General features: G+C 40.6%; 1 protein-coding gene across 1 annotated transcript; it reads right to left on the bottom strand.

Annotated features, from left to right (window-relative positions):
- Positions 1 to 44: 44 nt before the first annotated feature.
- Positions 45 to 20,718, bottom strand: cacna1sb (calcium channel, voltage-dependent, L type, alpha 1S subunit, b). Its single transcript, XM_034144602.1, is given in 46 exon segments — positions 45 to 1,635; positions 2,342 to 2,416; positions 2,500 to 2,546; positions 3,433 to 3,494; positions 3,583 to 3,740; positions 3,742 to 3,780; positions 3,881 to 4,006; positions 5,002 to 5,132; positions 5,225 to 5,326; positions 5,411 to 5,513; positions 6,122 to 6,218; positions 6,347 to 6,474; positions 6,579 to 6,738; positions 6,828 to 6,919; positions 7,031 to 7,096; positions 7,190 to 7,315; positions 7,410 to 7,436; positions 8,523 to 8,570; positions 9,196 to 9,279; positions 9,357 to 9,467; positions 9,751 to 9,909; positions 10,015 to 10,216; positions 10,462 to 10,608; positions 10,700 to 10,752; positions 10,881 to 10,988; positions 11,082 to 11,169; positions 11,264 to 11,370; positions 11,688 to 11,747; positions 11,831 to 11,960; positions 12,082 to 12,214; positions 12,637 to 12,706; positions 12,806 to 12,905; positions 12,999 to 13,113; positions 13,488 to 13,608; positions 13,717 to 13,924; positions 14,012 to 14,237; positions 14,332 to 14,492; positions 14,583 to 14,661; positions 14,738 to 14,883; positions 15,200 to 15,303; positions 15,433 to 15,638; positions 16,106 to 16,258; positions 16,416 to 16,549; positions 16,713 to 16,852; positions 18,971 to 19,076; positions 20,359 to 20,718. Coding segments are annotated over 46 exon segments (5,502 nt in total). The 5' UTR covers positions 20,541 to 20,718; the 3' UTR covers positions 45 to 1,353.
- Positions 20,719 to 21,429: the final 711 nt, after the last annotated feature.

The raw sequence follows: 21,429 nt of genomic DNA, 5'->3' as shown, positions 1-21,429 counted from the left end.
TTGTATTTACAGGAGAAAACTCACCTGTGTTGTGGATGTGTGTTCTTATCCATGAACTGCTTGTGTTGTAACATGTCCATCTATGGTTTGATCCAGAAAAAAACAACTAACACAAACAAATGTTTTTGATCATTTATTTTTTTTGCAATGGTGAAAACACCAGTGTAACATCAACCTAAATGGCATATATCCAGAAAAGAAGGAGAGTCGAGGTTGTGCTATAATGTTGAGTCAAAGAAAATTGTGCAACAAAGTGTGTGCATGGCAGCAAAACACAGGCTGATCAGAGGATAAAAAGTCCTCTGTATGGCCGGTTACTGTTCGCATCGGGGCACAAAATATGACACAAGTGCACTTAAATGATGCCCATGTTATCAGTGATATAAATAAAATGTGTTGTAAGCCTCTGAGCTGTAAAGCTAAATCCACCATACTCCAGGTATGCTGAAGATACATTATCTGTACGGGTCAAACTTCAGTAGGTGTCCCTAAGTCAGAGGTTTGACATGTATGTACATGAAAAACACTTACAAACGGCAGCAGTAGAGTGACTTAAAGTGACACTGCTTCACCACAACATGGATTTAAATTAAACAAATACCCTATTACAGATACTCATTTGGATACTTATTTTGGAGATTAAATGTACCCCATATGTTCAACATTAAAAAATGTGTTTCCTCTATAAAATCTGCTGTTGCCAACTGCACATTAGGACAGTGGTGAGCAGGAGAAAACTTGGTAAACCTCAGTTATTTAAGATTAAAATAGAGCAGGCCTAACTGGGCAGAGGACGCTGCTTTACCAAAAAAAATAAAAAAAATGCTTAACTTGCATTTTCATAGTAGCACCAGAGCCTTTTTAAGAGTGTGAAAGCAAGATGAACATCTCTGGGCCTGGGCGCTCAGAAACTTCCCCACTGTCCTCACTGAACTGCAGCACACTAAAGGTGGCTGCCTGTCTTTATTCAGCTGGTTGTATTAGTCTTTAGTGAGGCCCTCAGCTCACTCACATAGTTGTCCCATAAGTCATATGGAATGGATAACCTCGACAAACGCCACAAAGAAAGAAGTGCGTCAATCTGTCCACTCTGAGATAAGAGTCTTTTTATTACTTTCAATAAATCTGAAAATTAAGAAGATGTTTCAGCATCAGATGTATTGTGTGTCCCTGGTTGAGTATCAACCACACTTGATAATAAGTTAAACCTGAGCCAATATGCCTTTAGGCCTTAAGCTAGGCTAGTAGATACAGACTGTCACAGGGGCAACAAGCTTAGTAAAGCTAGGTGAGGTGGAGCCACCTGCAAGTGTTAAAATCCAAAGTTAACCACATTAACTCGAGAGCCATCCTCTAAACCTCGGAGTCGGCCTCCTTTACGGAGGGAATCTGGGGGATGGGACGTCTCTTCCTCCTCACCGCCGGATCGGGCCTTCTGGCTCCCTGAGCTGCCACGGGGGGGACTGGGATGGGACGTCTCTTTTTGTCAGAGCCGGCGCGCTCGCTGAGGATGCCCAGAGCCACGCTCTCCATGTCATTGACAGATGTGTGCATAGCATCCGCCATCTCCTGCCTAGCAACAGAGGTGAAGCTGGGGTCTTTGGCCAGGGAGGACAGACCGCCCTGTGCTAGAGCCTGGAAGAGGAAACAACATGCTTGCTTAAAAATGGTCAACTTTTCTCACCATTATTGTTGTTACTGGTAATACCTGTACCAACAATCAACCAAAAACCCACAGGGGAGTTGTTAATATTAGGAACCACCTTTATTCTGACATTTCTGATTGAAGTGATATTTCATTGGGCCCTGCAGGTGAAAGCATGCAGTCAGTTACAGAACATCCTGCATGAGGCACAGTGAGAGGCACACTCTTTCACAAAGACACCTCGGGGGGAAATACAATTCAAATAATTTGCTTTACAGCTCAGCTTTGATTAATAGTGTTTAACAAATCATTTCCTACAATGACTACCCATTGTTACCATAGAAATGAGAATGTGTTTCCAAATAAGTTAAAACTAAGACTTAAATGTTGCTTTGTTAAGTTTATTATGACCTAGTTGCCACAGATCTAACAGCAAATCAGGACATTTCCTGCTAAAAGAAAAAGAGATGGGCAGTCAGAGATCCTTCCGTTATGTTATTATGTATTTATATTTGATTAATTTTCTATTAATAATGGAGAAAAAGAGGAAAGTAAGAAAGAATATGCCTAGGTCCCTCCCATGCGGCCTCCCCCAGCGAACATCTCCTCCCTAAAATAAATGATAAACCTAGAAAAGAGCACTTGCTGAGTCATCCTCAAAGCTCACGTATCGATGACTGATCCTTTCTCACTTACCTCCTGGACCAGCTGGTCTGCAGCCGTATGGGAGCTCAGACTCTGACTGTCACCATGCTCAGGGTCATAGGGGAACTGAAAAGAAAGATATGATTCTATACTTAATATCTAAATAAAATGTTATTCAGTGGTTGAATCAGTCTCCAATAAAATAGTACCTGTGTTTTGTCTGTTCTCACAATGTAGTTCCAGGAGCGCAGGTTTCCTGAATAAAGGAAAATACATTTAATAATTATAAAAACAAAAATGTAATTCCTATTTTTGTCTGCATGATTTCTACCTCTTTGGTACCAGATTTTATGTGAACATGTGTAAAGTAAAGTGCCTGGAAAAGTAGTATACAATACACCCTACACAGTATGTACTTTGACCTGTAATCAGATCATATGTTTTTTTATATTTCCCACATACTTAAAGGGGACCTATCATGCAAAATGCACTTTTGTACGTCTTTTATACATGAATATGTGTCCCCGGTGTTCCAGGGAACTCACCAAGTGTCAGAAAACACAACCCTCTCTATTTTCCTCCATACCCAAATCTCTAAAAAAGGGGCTGCAACGGATCTGATAAAAACGGATCCAGATTTGAACACTGTCCTGACTGTCAGGACAGTGGCGCTACGGCTATTGGGCCAACTCCACCAATCAGGAGGAGACAGCCACGGCCATTGCCGTTCGAAAGCGCTGGAGACGCTGTAGTACATATGCCAGGCCTGTAGATGGTGCTGTTCTCACTGAATCTGCCCTTGCAAAAACAGAGCTAAAAAATGTCAAATTGAGCAAAATGAGGCATGGCTAAAATGCATGATCTGTTTGGTATTTTGAAAAAAAAAAAGTATAAATATGCCTTATATAGGTATGGTCCTACACTATATTATTCAAATATAGCATGATAGGTCCACTTTAAAGAAAAAGGTTTTCATGAGGCCTTGTCAATAAGGGAAATGTTCCAAGACTTACTAGCCCTTCATAGGATGATTGACTTGTTGTCTGCGTTGGTCTCAAATCATCTTTGTGTTTTGTACTATCTTGTTAGCAGCTTCTAGGGGAAAGAGCGATTGATTCTTATCCAAATACTTTTTTACGTACCAGGCTCTGCCTCACTGTGATTGTAAAAGTCTTCGGGACTGCCTTCTCTGTCAAATGAAAACCTGGAAGACAACATGGAGGCTCAGACATATTCACGCTGAGCAGATGTCATCTGGTCTCCTCGATAGTTTGGAGTGTGTTTGTACTCACTCTGCGAAGGCGTTATTGTTAGTGTTGCTTTTTGGGAAAAATTCAGTAGTGGGCTCCAAGGCAGCAGAGTTTGGTGGAGACTCCACCTGGCTCTCGGAGAACTGGAGGGGCCGCTGGTTGGTCATATGCTGGGCCTGAGTGCTGACCTGGCTCAGAGGAGAAGGAGTCCACCCGGTTACCAAACAGACCGTGAGAACGCTAGGAAGACAGAGCAACACGAGACACAGATTATCTAATTGACAGTCACTTCGTTTACACAGTATTTCACATCTGTTCTGTGGCGGATAGTGTTTGTTACCTGGTAGATTCCATCCTCTGTAGCCTCCTCCATGGCTCTGTCCAGCTCTTCCTCGTTCTGCAGGTCTCCTGAAATGGCCCGGTGCATCTCTGGAGCGACCTCATCGTCAATGCTCCTCAGGCCCGCCTAAAATAACATGGAGGAGGTGAAACATGAAAGGGCAAGAGGCTCACAGCAGGGTGTTAAAGGTCCCATGACATGGCCATTTCTACTGATCATAATTCCATTGTTGAGGTCTACTAGAATAGATTTACATCGTTCAATGTTCCAAACTCACATTGGTTTCTCATACAGCATCTCTGTATAGTATGTGTATTCACTCTCTGTCCTAAACGGCTTGTTGGAGCTCCTGCCCCCCCCCCCCCCCTCCCTATGAGCCCACTGTGCTCTGATTGGTCAGCTCGCCCACTCTGTTCTGATGAGTCCACCACCGTTACAGCGGAACATCAGTGTTTATGTGTTACAATGGCGTTTGATAGCAACCAGGAAATGACACCAGTAATGACAAACAGATGAGAATGCTGCGTGGGGTCTGGGTGCCGTGTTGGCGGGACGTTGCGGGGCTCGCTGCTCTGCCCTTTGAGGATCGAGGAGCGGACAGTGTGAGCTGGATTACTGGGGTCGTACATGTACAACATGTACAACATACTAAAGAATTTTGTTTTCGATATACATGACATTTCAGATATTTACAACATAGTAAACTATGCCGTTTTTTCTCATATTTTCGACATACTACACTATACTTTGCATATTTTTGAAATACTATACTATACTATTTCGTTTTTTCAAATGATTTCGACATAAAATACTATTCTATAGCGTTATACTGTATATATACTACACTATGTGGATAAATGTTTTTAACAATCATTGCTGTCACCTTTTTCAGATTTTTAGACACACTACACTATTTTCTTTGGAGATACAAAATTGGATTTTTATAATGTTTTTTTGACTACCATATTATGACTTTTAAAAAATATCTTTCAACATATACTATACTATTATTTGGTAAACCATGTCATCCTATTAGAAAATACCCTGCAGACACTTTAAGGAAACAATATGCACAACAATTAGTTCATAGCATGATTTAATTACTGATAATGAGCGCTCACCTGGATCTCTGGGCCGGAGGCGCTCTTTTTACTGGGTCGGTAGCCGTACTCCTCCTGGCGCTTCAAGAATTTACGGAAATGTTCCTGGAGCAGGAAGGTGGAGTAGAATTTCCCCACCGTCACCTCATCATCTGTAACCAAGCAAGTCATAGAGCTGTCAGTGTGCAAAATACTGGATCATTTTCTAAAGGTAAAATAACTTTATTTATAAAGATAGACTCACCTCCCATAGGGGGGATGACCTGGTCCAACAGTTTCATACTGGTGCGCTTCCAGATGGATTTTATAATGGCTCTCAGCTCCTCATTGGCTTGCTCAAAGTTACCTGCTCAGAAGAATCCATAAAACATTTAATAAATGATACTACGTACATCAGGTTGAAGCAAACACAATTTCCAATGCTCTGTACCTTCAGTTTTGATCTTGAGTGCAGTCCTGACGAGAGCGAAGAGGGTGGCATTAAAGGTGACGGTGCCATCACTGTTCAGAGGCATGTTCATGCCAGCCAAGCGCTGCGGACAGGAAGTAGAGGGAATTTGGGCACCGGGCAAATATATAACAATCAAATAATATTTTTTAAAGTATCAGAAATATATATATTTTCTTGTTTATAGTTTTATTTAAATATTCATATTAACACCACCCTATTTTCTGTTAATATATACATATTATTTACATAATTCTTTAAGGCTCTGACACTGTTAAAAATTATATTTATTCATAATTTAAATTAAAAAAATGCAGAGAAAAACATCAAACGCTACTGTGCCAAACCCTTCTTGTGAAATACTTAATCTTTAAAAACAAAATATGATCTTGTTTATATTATTAATACTTTATTCACATTAATTCACTGCTTTTCTTTGACTAAAACAGTTATTTTTGCTAATTTAATTGATCCAAATTTAAACCTTGTATTTTTTTTAAATGTATCATGTATCATCAATAAATAGAGCTTTACAGTGTCTATTTTTGTATATGTATTTGCTAATTTAGTTCACTTCCTATCTATAGTGATTTTAATGCATTGTTAATGATATCAATAAACATACTTAAAACCCTTCTAGCTGCTTTTCTGATGAGTTGTATTTATATGAATGCACCATGTGTCTGTATGTACCTTGCATGCAGCACGATGAGGACAGAACTTTCCAAAGCCCAGTGGGGGCTGGATGCTTCGCAGCAGCGTCACAACATCCAGATGTTTAATCCTCCCCCTGTTGGATCAGAGAAACATCTTACCATAATGTAAGGGACACCAAATGAAGTATGGCCTATTTGTTGTGCAACAAAGCATACACAAATGTAAAGCTAACGTTTCATGAGTGTTTTTATTTTTGCTTACGTGGCTTCAGGGTCATATTCAGCCCAGATCTTCTTAAACTCGTCCAGATGGTGCGGACCGAGAAGAGACCAATCACGGGTCAGATAGTCAAAGTTGTCCATGATGACAGCCACAAACAAGTTGAGGATCTAAAATTCAATTACAAATAGAAATAAAAGTATTTTATAGTTTTAGCCATTCGGGGCACAGGGGATTTTTTCAACAAAATAAAACAACAGATGCTGCTGCTCACCAGGAAAGCACAGAGGCAGTAAAAACTGAGGAAGTAGAAGACAGCAAAATTGGACCCGCAGGTGAACTCATCTCCTGGCAGGAAGTCAGACTTGGGGTCACACTTCTTCCCGTACATTGAAGCCATCATGACCTCTTGCCATGCCTCTCCAGTAGCACACCTGCATATATAAACAACAATGAGAGCTTGGCTCAGATTTGGACCTTTCATCCAGAGCTTTTCACCAATGATCCCGGCTTAGAGACTCACCGGAATAACATCAAAACAGCCTGAGGGAATGTCTGGAAGTTGTTGTTGCGGTTGATTTGGGTGCCATCCACTAAGGATACCTTTCCAAAGATCTGAAGAGTTGTTCAAATCCAAGTCAAAATCGGTGACAAAAACAGAACCTTGTTTTATACTAATAACCTGCAGAGTTTCAAATGTTTCATCAGGAAAATGAAAATGAGTACCTGCATCCCAATGACAGCGTAGATAAAGAAGAGCATTATGATGAGCAAAGCTACATGAGGAAGAGCCTGCAGACACAAACACAAACATTTAGGTTATTAAAAGCATGTTTAAAGTGAGATACACATTTTAAATTATGTTATGACCGCATTGTGACCGACCTGGAAGGACTTGATGAAAGTCCACAGCAGATTACGGATGCCCTCCGAACGGTTCAGCAGCTTGACCAGACGCATGACACGGAAAAGTCGGAAGAACGTGATGGAAACTGACGCATTTTCAGATGCCTAGGGAGAAAAGGAATCCAGAAGATTTAAGAAAAACAACAACTTAAAGAGCAAAACATTGCTGCTGTTGGATACTAATTAAGTTTAGGCTTACCGCAATTGCTTGCAAAGGATTTGTCTCCTGCAAAAAGCAGATGAAAAGATGATATACTGTAGTGACTTTTAGAGTTATGTTTGATAGTAGTTATAACATCATTAATAAAAGGCACAGAGCAGACATAACACTGTCCTGTTAAACATTATTAAAAGTGATGGTGTGGGTTGCATGAACAGGGATTATATGAGGTACATATCACATAATACACAGTCAGTGTAGTACTACAGCACATTTGAAGTAAAACAAATAGGAGTACCTGCATAGAGAAAAGCTATGAATTGCTCTGGACTGGAAAATCAGTCAAATGTATTTTTAGCCACCTTAAAGAAAGGCCAACATAAAACATATTTAAGTTTATACTATCTTTCAAAAATGTCCAATGCTTTACCCAGTTGTCAAACTAGGAACTGAATTCTTTATATCAGTAATGATTTAAGGAAACACAACACTGTTCACTCTTCAAAGTCTCCCGACATGACCCGAAAAACTATTCCCGTGTACTGTTATTGTGGCATTTTCGTGACTTTGGTTAGCTTGGATTGACCAAAAACAGCAGTCCTGTCCATATCTCCAAACTGGGTGTGCCAACTGCAATGTACTGGGTAACTAGGTAATACACTGACTGTGGATGAATACCTCATACAACCCCTGTTGATACAATCTGAACCATCCCTTAAAGGTATGATTTACAATCACAAAACACGGTTAAAATGAAAGAGCTATGATTCCACCTTTGATGAGTTACAAAGCCTCCAGGTCTTAGTTGCTGAAAACTGCAATACCTGACTCATGCGAAATTCTGTATATACACACTTAATTGTCAAAATATAAGGATTACAGTCATTCCAAACACCATTAATACTTGCAATGCTGATATATTCAGTGTTCTATACATTTCGAGCCATACTGGAACACAATATATCGAACATCTTGAAGTCTTATCTTACACTTGCTCTGTAAGATTAGATAGACCCGTAGGGACACAGATGTTTACCCAGAAGTTTGAGCCACACACGGTTCAGTAGTATTACAGTTAGTAGAGAACATGGTGGAGTGCTCACACAGCAAGACTCATGCAGCAGTGCAGTGCAGTGAAGTGAAGATATTTACAGCACAGCCATGGAGACAGTACAGTCCTCCACTGGCGGCCAGGGCACTCTGTGGAGGATAGACAGACGAGGAGTGAGGTGTGTGGAGGACAGAGGGATGACAGGGAAAAAGGCAATAAAAGAAGAAAATGAAAAAGGATGGAGGGAACAAACATTTCTACGGGCATGTGTTTGTGGATGAAAAGGTGAAAACAATGCAGTGAAACAATGGAGAAGAAAAAGTGACTAGGAACAAAACCATTGTGCTGTGTAACATAACCACAACAAATACCATTAAAAACCCTATATTGATGATGTGCTTCTTTTTAGTTTTAAGAACGCAGACAATACACAAACGTTCAATGAAAATATTGTTATGGATAATTGTGGGAATAATGGAAAGTGCTTTGCTGATGATATGGCGATGCCTCTGAGGTTGGGATGGAAATGGCTAACGACAGTACTGACCACATCTGGTGAGTTAGCTCTGCTGCCACCAATCAGCTGTTGGGCCATGATAACATACTTCTGTGTCATTGAATAAATGTATTCAGTCATTTCAAATCGAATCACACTACTGACCAGGAATATCTAATTCAAACAACACTAGGGACTTTCATATATAGCACCTGCAATGAGAATCTTTTATCTGTCGAATTCATTAGATTAGATTATAACGTATCATTCATACTCACATCGACTTCGCTCAGTATGACATCAACTACACTACCAATAACGATGATGAAGTCAAAGACGTTCCAGGGGTCTCCGAAGTAGCCCTGCACAGACAGAAAAGTCATTGCTGACACTGGGTTGGGTGGATAGACATTTGAATCACAAAGTGTGAAATCATTACCCTCGCTTTGAAGGCCATGAGCTTTAGAATCATCTCCACAGTGAAGAGCACGGTGAAAATGATGTTCAGCATGTCTGACAGCTTGGTCACATGGTTCGACTGGTTACAATGCTGTTCAAAATTAAAATGAATATTACTCCACATGGTACAAGAGTAATTTACAATAGAAATGATGGTGAAACCTGCAAACAGATCTAAGTTGTACATTTTGTTAATGCAAAGTAGATATTGTAATTGAATAAACTAAGAAAAAACATTTAGAGCACCCTGAATCAATGCACTCCTAAGCCCCCACACTATTAATACTAACACCCACATCCAAAGACACTGAATATTGTAAGAAACCTCAACAGAATCTCAATGGTTTTATGTTGCACAACTTGAATATACATACCTGCATCCCCAGACACAATGTGTTGAGCATAATTAGGAAGAACATGAGGTATTCAAAGTAGCAGGAGGTGACAATGTACCAGACTCTGTACTGATTTGGGTTTTTGGGGATGTAGCACCTCAGAGGTCGGGCCTTTAGGGCGTACTGCACACACTGACGCTGAAGGGAGGCAGAAGGTGGGTTAGGAGAAAAGATCATTTGTCACTTGACTCACTATTGGACACTGACTGTCCAAAATGTCATCTCTGAGGTTCCCTAGCGTACCTGGTTCTTGTCCAGCTCACAGTCCTTATACTCCTGCTCGCCCTGCTTCTGGAAAGTGACAATGACGAAGCCCACAAAAATGTTCATCATGAAGAAGGCGATGAGGATGATGTAGATGATGAAGAAGATGGACACATCCACGCGGTTGTTGAAGACAGGACCCATGTCTTCTTCGTCTGAATCAATGGCTCTGTATAACAATCTGGGAAAATGGAGTGATGTTGAGAGATGATAGGAAATTGCCGGGACACAGATCAAAGATCAGAGATACCACGAGGCTAATTTGTACAGATGAATTGTACTGTATAATTCAATGCTTCAAAAGGATATATTGCCTCTGTTACCATCTCTGGCTCCAGGAAATGGAATTACTTCCAACTCAATATCAATGTATTAAGATAGTCTGCTTTCCACATATAGGATAAAGGAAAATACAATTCATCTTACTTTGGCCAGCCCTCAAATGTTGAAACCGTGAAGAGAGCCAGCATGCCATTGAGCACATTGTCAAAGTTGAAGTTACTGTTGAGCCATTCTCTCTTTGCCAATGTTGTTTCTTGAAGGGAATTCTCCATGTGCTTTACAAAGTATCCCCTAAGAGCAGACAAGGAAAATCGTTACTCTAAAATAACCTTACATTTTATACTAGATTAAATCTCGAATATGTAAAAGATGTGTGCCTTACTGGCATTTCTCCTCCGTCATTTGCGACATGTCTGTGCAGCTGTAGAATTTACCCTAAGACGAAAAACATAGGGTCATGTTTACTATATTTCCAGCACATAAACTTTACTTATAGCAGATGCATTTTTTATATATGACCTTTACAGTACATGAAGTGTCAACATCATCTTTTAAAAAGTTACCTTGAAGAGTTGCACCCCAATACAGGAAAACATGAAATTCAGCAGCATGGTGACCAGGACGATGTTTCCGATGGTTTTGATGGCCACAAACACGCATTGGACCACATGCTGCCATTGAAGACAAACAATGACCACTTTACTGTTTAATACTTAATTCTTTAAGGCTTGAGTATTACTGTATTTCATAACGTGTTTTTTTACCTTTAACCCCTTGGCTCTATTGATGGCCCTGAGAGGCCTCAGCACCCTCAACACCCTGAGAATCTTCACCACAGAGATGGCACTCGACCTGAATAAAACCCATGACAAAAAAATCGTCTATATATGGGATGACAATATTTATGATCGTTATCTTATATGGCAATCCCAAAATGTTTACTCACTCCATCCCCATAGAAAGCAGGGAGACTGTAACGACAATCAGATCCAGGATGTTGAAGGAGTTACGGCAGAAGGAGCCTTCGTGCATGAATGCTCCATATACTGTCATCTGTCAGTCAGAAACATAGAGTCACACTCAGAATAATAAACCAAACACATTTGAGTGTAAGGTTTTCTTTCAGTCAGAGGAATGGGTGTCCCATTGATAAATACATTTTATGGTCTGACTATTCCAGCAGGAATTGGTTGTGATGGTCAGTCAGTGAGTTGGCTTACTACTTTGCCCCAGACTGAAATACCTCAACACATATTCGATGGATTTCCATGACACGCTATATATGTATAGATCTGTTATCTGGTTCCTGGACTTCAAAGAAAATCAGTCAAATCTAAATAAGGGAGAACATGAAATAAACTGCACACTACCTTCAGTACAATCTCAATGGTGAACACAGTTGTGAAGACAATGTCAGCATAGGCCAAGATCTGGAGAAAAAGCACAATGATTGCAAAAAATTTAGCCTTCGTTCAACCAATGATGTCCAATTTGTAGTGGTAGACCTGGTTACCTTGTTTCTGTAGGACTTTGGGTCGATGGGGTCCTCAGCTGCCAGGGAGATGGAGGAGAGCAGGATGAACAGAAGGATTAAGTTGGTGAAGGCAGAGGCGTTGATGATCTTGTAGCAGAGTTTACGGATCCTGGATGCAAACAAATTTGCAGAGACATGCAGTCACCAGTAAGTCCAATCAATTCACTACTGTGTTTTTGTGAGACAGTATGGGCAAACTGGGAAATAAGTTCACTATGTCTGGTTCCTACTTGTTCTGAGGGCCAAAAACGAAAAAGGAGCTGGCTTCGGGCAATGGAACGGCTTCCTCCTTCAGCTGCAGATCGGCCATTGGTCGGGGCCGATCGCTGATGGGGATTGCAGGCTCTTCCTCCTCATCATCACCTACCATGAGGAAACAAACAGACAAAAATTATATGGTGAAATTACAAATTGACATATTAGTTGTAGTTATGTTGCAGCACTACAGAAAAGTATATAAAGGCACAAATGCCACAAATAAATTCAACTAATATTTTTAGAAAAAAAGTGAATCTCTCAATACTGATTCATGTTAAAGACTTTATATGGTCACCAGAGAAGTGTGAAAAAAACCTAATTTTAGACTCGGCTGTAAACTTGGCTCAGTCTAATTATAATGTGGGCTACTATACTTATACTGTAACATAGCCAAGAAAGCAGCAGTGGTAAACAGGCAGTGTAATGAATATGAACTCATGCGATCAGTGACCTCCTGCAGCCACAACTACATCGCTGAGAAATGGGAGAGGTTTAAGAGCTGGAGATCCAAGAAAGGTAGAAGTTACCTGGGAAGTCATCAGGTGGGAATGGATCTTTCACTTCGTTGACATTGGACTCAAACTCGTCAATTTTGAGCTGAAACAATACATACATATATTATAGCTACTTATGCCCCTGATGAATATTTAATTGCCAATAGTAATAGTTCGATAGGCTTCTAGATATAACACTCACCTTGGCTGTGGTGGACATGCATTCTATCTTGCCTCTCTGCTCTGCCAGTTTCTTAGCTATCCTTTCCCTCTCCTCGTCAGTCTTTTCTGGGTTTTTGGACCTGAGTGGCAGGAAAGAACAAGAATGGAGATGGGATAATTTACCAATGAGACTGAGCAGATCATCACACTTAGGTATGGTATTTGTATTTCACCTCATTAGCTTTCTCTTCATCTTCTCCTCCGCCTTTTCTTTCTGAGCTGAATTCAGACTCTCAGCCTCTGCCAGGTTGTCGACGGCGATGGCCAAGAAGACATTGAGAAGGATATCTGATTGCGTTAAGCTCAGGAAAACAAAAACCTTGTTTTTAAAAACATTGTTGATATGAATACAAGTTCTGGTCATGCGGGCCATGGCAATGCTGGTCTGATAGTCAGTCGGTCAGTTGGCTTACCACTTTGGTCCGGACGGAAATATCTCAACAACTATTGGATGGATTGCTATAAAATGGTTTACAGAAAAGTATAATACCCAGATAATATTTGCAACAAACTAAGCTGTACTGTGTTGAAGGCTGAAAGCAAATATTAGCATGCTAATGAGCTAACCTAGCATACAGCTAAACTACCATGCTACACAAAGCGTACTCTAAAGACTTTCGGCCTTGTTTAATCCTTGAAGACATTATAAGTGTGAAGGATACAGTTTCCACAGACAAAGAGGACGATGAAGAAAATGGAGACCAAGATGCCAGGAAACACAGGCCCTCCATAGGCCATTATTCCATTGTACATTATTGATGTCCAGTCCTCTCCTGTTAGGATCTAAAAAAGAGCCAAGTGTTACAATTATGATCAAAATCCAACAAGGAAGTTTAACAAAAGCTGACATTGATAAGAGTTTAAAGCAAAGCATCAATGAATCAGCCTCACCTGGAACACGCTGATGAGGGCCTGAGGGAAGTTGTCAAAGTTACTGCGTCTGGGTCTGTTATCGGTGAAGTTGAATTTCCCCCCAAACACCTGCATGCCCAGGAGTGAGAAAATGACGATGAAGAGGAAGAGAAGAAGGAGCAGGCAGGCGATGGAGCGTACAGAGTTGAGGAGTGAAGCTATAAGATTACTCAAAGAGGTCCAGTACCTGCAAAACAGTTGGAAGAAGACGTTAAATTAAATCTAATCACAATGAAGCTTATTTAATTGGATCCTTGATGGGAGAATGTCTTACTTTGTTACTTTTAGGATCCTCAGCAATCGTATACACCTGAGCACAGAGAACCCCAGGGGAGCCACGGCTCCTGCAGAAAACATGATCATCTCCACGATACCGCATAGCACCACGAAGAAGTCAAAGCGGTTAAACAGGGACATGAAATAAGCTCTCGGACCCAGAGCATACATCTTCACAAACATCTCGATTATAAACAGCACCAGCAGTAAACGACTGGCCACATCTGTTGACATAATAGAGGAGAGAGACAAATTATGAAGAAGGGAGCAATATAACTTATTTACAAAACAATCCCAATGACAAAATGATTGAATCACCTTGTAGGGAAGTGAGCGAATCTGACTGGTGGTGGTGCTCTGTTGCTATGGTCAGGGTGTTGAGGAGGACGAGGAACATCACTAGCCAGTAAAAGGACTTTGTTTTCACATACAGAAGGCACTTCATCCTAAAGAAACGGTTCCAGCGACGGGCCAGGCGGCTAAGCACAATAATAATCATAGTTAACTGTGCCCGGTCGGCATGAATATTGCATTTAAATATTCATACATTTACGTATCTGCAGACTTACTAGTAGTAGACGACTTGACTCTTGCCTTCCATGTCATAAAGGCTGTCTTTATCAGGGTCACTGGTTAAAGGCAGGAGTCCTGACAACAGAAAAACTATTGTCATTCAACAGTGTCTCTAGATGGGATGGGAGCTAAGCTGGTTTATAACACTGACCTTTGCCCTCTTGGTCGGCATCCAGGACTTCAGCGTGAGTGATCCACTCCATGTAGCCATTCACATCTTCATCCAGCTGCTGCCGCTCTCTCAACTGCTGAAACTCTCCTCGTGACCTGGCCTTCTCTCGCTCTTTAGTAAACTCTCTGAGTGAAAAGACAAAGACAAGTAAAAAAGCAAATTGGGTTATTTTTGTTAGTAGGGGTATTGTATGTTTCTGTGTGCATGTATGAAAGTGGATTAAGTGTGTCGTGTATTCATGTATGGATAACTGTGAGCAGAGTTTGAGAAGGTAAGTGAGAGGAGGAGGTAAATAAGTAAATTAATAAATGTTTAGTGAGGGAATATTTGTAGGAGGCAATGAGTGCTTTTTTGGTTGCTTATTAGGTTATTTGTAAGCTTGTGCACATAAAGAGGCAAGACACAGACTCTAAAAGGAGAAAATATAAATATATGGCTTACCCACTGAGCACGCCCAGAACCAGATTAAGCACAAAGAAGGAACCCAGCAGAATGAGGGGAACGAAGTAGACCCAGGGCCATTCATTTCCCATGGCATCATTAACCTGAAAGACAACTCTTGGTCAGACACGAACAATATATTCTGCTCGTTACACTTTAGGAACATTTTTAAGTTTTTGATGAAGAGATTCAAACTGAAAAACAACTGAGAAGATGTTCAAGCGGTCACTGACCCAGTAGAGCACTTTGGTCCATCCCTCCATGGTGATACACTGGTACACTGTAAGCATGGCAAAGCCAATGTTATCAAAGTGGGTGATGCCATTGTCAGGACCCTCCCAGCCTGGCCGACACTCAGAGCCGTTGATCATGCAGCGCCGGCCGTTTCCTGCCTGAGCACAGGGTGCAGGCAGCTCTGCTTCTGCTGTGGAGTAAATATCTGTGGGGAAAGAGAGAACACGTACATATCATTTTTAATGTCGCTACAGGGAATTAACTCTTTGCTCCATAGCTTCTCTTGATAACTGGACTTAAACTCCCACTGTACGTTTTACATTTATGTTCAATTTAATATGTTATAATCCATTCCTTGCACATGTAATGTATATATAATATCCTGCTGTATATTTTGTTATATTTTCCACATGTATATTTTTTTCTTTTTTAATGCTAATTTCTTTAAATTTGAGAAATATATTTTTTTCTAGTCTTTTAATTTCTCTTATGTACATTGCATGGTCTTTTATGCTGCTGCAACGCATACATTTCCAAAATTGGGATCAATAAAGTACTTCTTATCTTATCTTATTTTAAAACCGGTAATACTGTATATCAGGGATGATTATAAATGACAACATATATAAAAGCCAAAGTTAAACAGTGTATGATTGTGCTCTTTATACATACTTGTGCCGGTGTAATAGCAGGTTTTATGCATTTTGCACTTGAAGAGCTCCAGTCCCATGATGGCATAGATGGTGACCAGTAGAAACACCAGCAGGGCGATGTGCAGCAGAGGCAGCATGGCTTTGAGGATGGAGTTCATCACCACCTGCAGGCCTGAATGTGAACAATAAAAACAAATCATTACAAAAGCACAGGAAATCAGCAGTGCCTCCAGAAATCTGACTTCACATTAACATCGGTTCCATATTGATCACACTGTGTGACATGGAATTCATTTTGAGCATTTGTGGGTTTTAGAAAAGGCTCTTACTGGGGACCCCAGAGACGAGACGTAAGGGTCGCAGCACTCTGAAGGCTCTCAACGCCTTCATGTCAAACCCTCCACCCTTCTCCACAGGCACATCTGCTAACTTATTGATGGTATCCAAGGCAAAAGTGAAGAGACTGTAGGAAAATGTTATACAACCATAAGCGCCTACCAAACAAAAATGATGATTCAGCAGAACAATAGTACAGTTTTGGTATACTTGTAAGATATTACATTTCTTATGTGGTGAATGGGAAGCTGTGGTAAAGATATCCACCTGCAGCTCAGAGCTCATCTTACCCCATGAAGACGATGACAAAGTCCAATATGTTCCAACAGTTCCGTAAATAGGCGCCGTCATGAAACACGAGCCCATACGCCACTATCTTCAGAAAGCACTCTAACGTGAATACGATCATGAAGATGTACTCCAAACTCTCCTGAAGCAAGACAAATAGAAACCAAGAAATCACATTAAACAAATCTCATTAGCTTCAGGTTCAGTTATCCAGTAAAGTGTTGGATGATTGGTGTAAATGACATGGTTGGCATTAAAGCATCTGCTAGGAGGAACAGCAGTACATGTTGCTAGTATTAGACAAACTCATTAGCTTTCACAGACTTTTGGTTAATATTGATGTAGATTACACACGAGTGCAGATGGTTTTAACAGATGGCTGGCCCATGAGGCACATTATAATAAGTGAAACAGCCACAAGTTAGCGATCTTTGTCTGACAGTCTATCAAGAACCAGTCTTTGTAATGCTCAGTGCATTGGCGGTAAACTGATGCACGAGTAGAGATGCAATTTCCGCAATGTCAGAGAACGATATTTTTCGTATCAAAACATTGCATTGCACATTATTTGCTTATACAAATAGATTGTAATTGTCTTTGTTTACTATTCATTGCTGACATTACTCACATGTTGTAGAAGTAAACACTGTAATATGTGAACAGAAGCATAAGCTCACACCAAACTTCATGTATCATCAAAATCTGAGGATTTACTTGAGGAACAGCATCATATGAAATATAAATTATTTACTGTTTATTTTCCTCTGATCCTTTTGAACAAACCAGTTCAATCAATTTTGTCTGAATCATTTAGCAGCAGTCACCAAGCCCCAAATCAAATATGAAAGAGGGTACGCTTGCGTACATTAACAATAATATACATTTATGGACTAATTTGAAAATGTTATTAGATTAAGCGAGGTGCAACAAGTAGAGCTGTGCTTCTACATTGTACTGTATCAATGTTCCAGACATCCTATTTAGTGTAAATGTGTCTTACATAAGGCAACATTTGTGGACTCTACTGTATCACCTGCGTCAGAGGAGTGTCACTGCCTGGGCCGACCTACTTCTAACAGCGCAGGGGAGTGAGTTTACCAGCTCTTCTTACACCGTTCACCTCTGAGGAATGGCACAGTAAGAAGTAAGGAGTATTTGGGAGAAGGCTAGTGAGTGGGCCAAAGCAAAACTATTAAAGAAAGGGGATCAGTTTCAGGTTTGACTGGATTATTGATTGGATGGTGGAAAGCAAAGGATGGCTGGTTAAAGGGGCTATATATTGACATTTGAGCTGGATGTCAGGCGTCTTGAGACAGCAGTTTGCATATCAAGTCTCCCACATGGAGCCTCCTCAATACCATAACATCAGTGTCAATACAACCTCGAATATCTAGACATTGGCAAGGAGTGTGCTGTGCAAGAGCAAACGTATATACCACAGAAACACTTGATTCATGGGTTGCATTCGTTCAGTCAGCCACCTTCACTACATTTTCCACAGCTTCACAGCACTGTAAACCCTCGACTATGAACCCATCAGCAGCATCCAGTGGTATTGATAGTTTACACACTACTTAACATTAGACACTCTGTGACGTACCTGCCATCTATAGAGTGAGCCCCTTAGTGCTTCTCAATTTTCTCAAGACAAAATACATAACAAATGCTTCTATAATTATTTTTAAAGAAAATAGTAAATTGACAAGCAAACCATGAACACTCGTCTACATAGAAAAAACAAGCTCAGTTTTAAAGGATTATATATTTCTACTGGTTTTGGGGTAGTTCAACAGAAGCATATATTCATAAGAAAACATAAAACATAAAACATTTATCATATCCTTTATATTGATAGTTAATTATGCTGCTTTTGTACTATTATCAAGTCAGTTTCTGATCAGAGAAGGATGACCTCATCCCTGTTGGATGATTCACTAAGAGCACAGTTGTTCGATGACATGTTCCTCTGAGAACAGATGGGAATCCAAATAAAGAACTGAGTTGTGAATGGAAGCATTTCAATTGGACATTTCAGACCAGTGACGAGCTGAAACTCTTAGATATGAAATGTCTAAATTGTTCTGACTCAAAGCACTCATATTAATGTGTTTATCAGCTGCACAGTCATCGACTGGTCATGGCAAAAATAATGGAGACCATGAGCAAATTATTTAGTATATTTTCTGTATTTAAAGGCCAAAGCTCCTCATAAAGTAATGATTCAAACATGAAAAGGATTTGTGTTCACACTCATACTCACCAAGTTTATGTTGGTGTTATTACTGTCTTCCTCAGGCATGGGCAGGAACACAGCCAAAGCAATACAGTTTGCAAAGATGGTCAATAAGATGATGTACTCAAAGGTTCTGATTGTGGAAACTCAGGATTATAACGACAATACATAACAAGGACAAGTACAACAATAATATTACCAAAGGTTTGGAATAGTTCATGATATCTGAGTTATTGTGTACATGTTGAGCATAACACAACAAGGAAGGAAACGCTACTATACAATGAATTGTACTATTCTTTATCCATGTATGTTTTGTGAATTAATGTAACAAACTAAATCAGATAAATCAAAACACTCCATACACTATTTTTACATGAATCAGAACATCTAAAAGCTGCCTGAAACATCATCCCTGTAACAGCCCATTGGTCACAGTAAATGTAATCTGCTGTGCTGCTTCATTCTCGTCCATAGGGGGCTCTCTCTGAGAATTCCCCTGCCCGGTCAGCATCATGTCTCGCTGTGATGCCGCAGGACAGCTGCACAGCCCAAGAATATGGCCAAAGCATTTAGACAACTTACCAGGAAAACAAGCTGTTTGACTATTCTAATACATTGAGCATGTATACTTTTAGAAAATAACAATAAGTCATGGACAATTGTATTATGTCCATTTGTGTATTTTTGCTGTTAAAACTGCACTCATGCCATGGGTTACAGAATCACATACCAAAGTGATTTAACTGTTGCACTAAAAAACACACAAGCTGTGTAAATACTTTCTGTGAAACTGTTATCACTGAAAATTATAATAATTTACACCAGGGTATAACATTCTGTCCTATAGGGCTGTCTGTCCTAGGATTAATTTATTAGTGTATTCTATTTTGGATGTCAAATATATATAATCCAGGAATGGACATCTGGCTAAAAGCAGGAAACCCCCTATAGGGGCCATAATCACTCAGCAGCCTGCCTTGTGTTCAGGCTTCAAGCGTCAGTGAGTGCCAGCGTGTCAGAGCGGCTATTTCCACATTAAAAGTAGAATGTCAGCTATCAGAAAACTAACAGAGAGCTTCATTAACTGCTTCTATCTGCCACATGTAAATAGATTGGCTTAAGAAGCTCCCCAGGTGAAAATGCAAGGGGCTACAAACTTGACTCTGATACAGGGCTGTCAGATACATAACAAAAGTCTTAACACGTTAGGGATCGCCTTAACACAGATTGAAATGAGACTTGGCTTGTGCATGTTTAACACAGGTGGACTTCACAGCTGATAATGCACTGGCCTTCAGACACCTAATATGTTTAGCTGTCAGTGTTCCCAACCAGAGCCCTACATACCATTACACACACACATGTCTGTATAATGTAGGCAGGTGTGTGTGTGTATGAGATATAAAGGATACTTCCACTCCACAATGCTGATGCAGGCCTTGCGAAAGGAATTTTTGAGGTTAAAGAGGAAGAGGGTTCTTGCTGGACGAGGGTTTCCTCCTGTGGCCTGTAGCTTCTTCAACTTTTCCCTCTGCTTCCTCTTCAGCTCCTCTTCATTCATGATGACCAGCTTGTCATCCGCATTCGACGCCATCTTGACGCCTTCACCCGAGGCCAACTCCTGTAGAAATGTGTCTTCTCACAGTATAATCCCAAAAGTGAGGCCCTAAATATCTCCCCGTTGTGAAGGCCCCTGGGTTCCAAAACCTGCTGATCCTGTGCACTCCCCCGCCGCCCTCGTCCAGCTCTTCCTCTGATACTGTCTCCCTCACGCTGAGCCACAAGCCTCTCCTCCTGGCTGAGGGCTTCTGACAGAAAAAGCCCCCTCGGCAAGGAAAATAACAGGAGCCCAGAGTGGCAGAGGAGCAGTTGGCCCATAGTTTAAATTTAGACTACGAAGCACTGACAGGCCATGCTTGGGGATGGTTAAGATGGTGGGGGGGAGAGGCGGTTGGAAGGTGTAAGATGGGAGTAGATGAGATCAAGGGAGTTGGAGCAGGGCAGCAGTGGCAGACGGGAGCACGGAGAGACATAGTTTGGGGGGGGTCTTGCAGTGGCAATATATCACCACTAGCCCCCTGAACCTGCCATCTCTTTCAAAACATACTCAGCTGCTCTGCTGCTCGGTGTGAACACTAAACTGTGAATAGTTTGGGAGTAGAAAGTAAGAAAAAATACACATTGATGTTTTCATTGTGACATAATTCAGGTGGAAATAGTTTTTTCCAGAACCAAGTAATGAGATCACTTGAGATTGTCAGCCTAAGAATTCGAAACTTTCACAACGTTTACATGTTACACTTTCTTAATGTGAATCCCTTTTGCTATAAATTTATAGCTAGGTGATTTGGAAAATAACTCTTTAATTGAAGCAGTTTTTAACATGGTTTATAACATGTTGTTGTAAGCAGATATTAGCTGATATTGTAAGCCAAACATATGCTAACAGATTATTAATAAGTACTAATTTACAATTGTTGACA

Source organism: Trematomus bernacchii, unplaced genomic scaffold, assembly GCF_902827165.1.
Source record: "Trematomus bernacchii unplaced genomic scaffold, fTreBer1.1, whole genome shotgun sequence".
Classification (NCBI taxonomy): domain Eukaryota; kingdom Metazoa; phylum Chordata; class Actinopteri; order Perciformes; family Nototheniidae; genus Trematomus; species Trematomus bernacchii.
The sequence above is the reverse complement of the archived record's forward strand: the minus strand, read 5'-3'. Positions and strand labels throughout refer to the sequence as shown.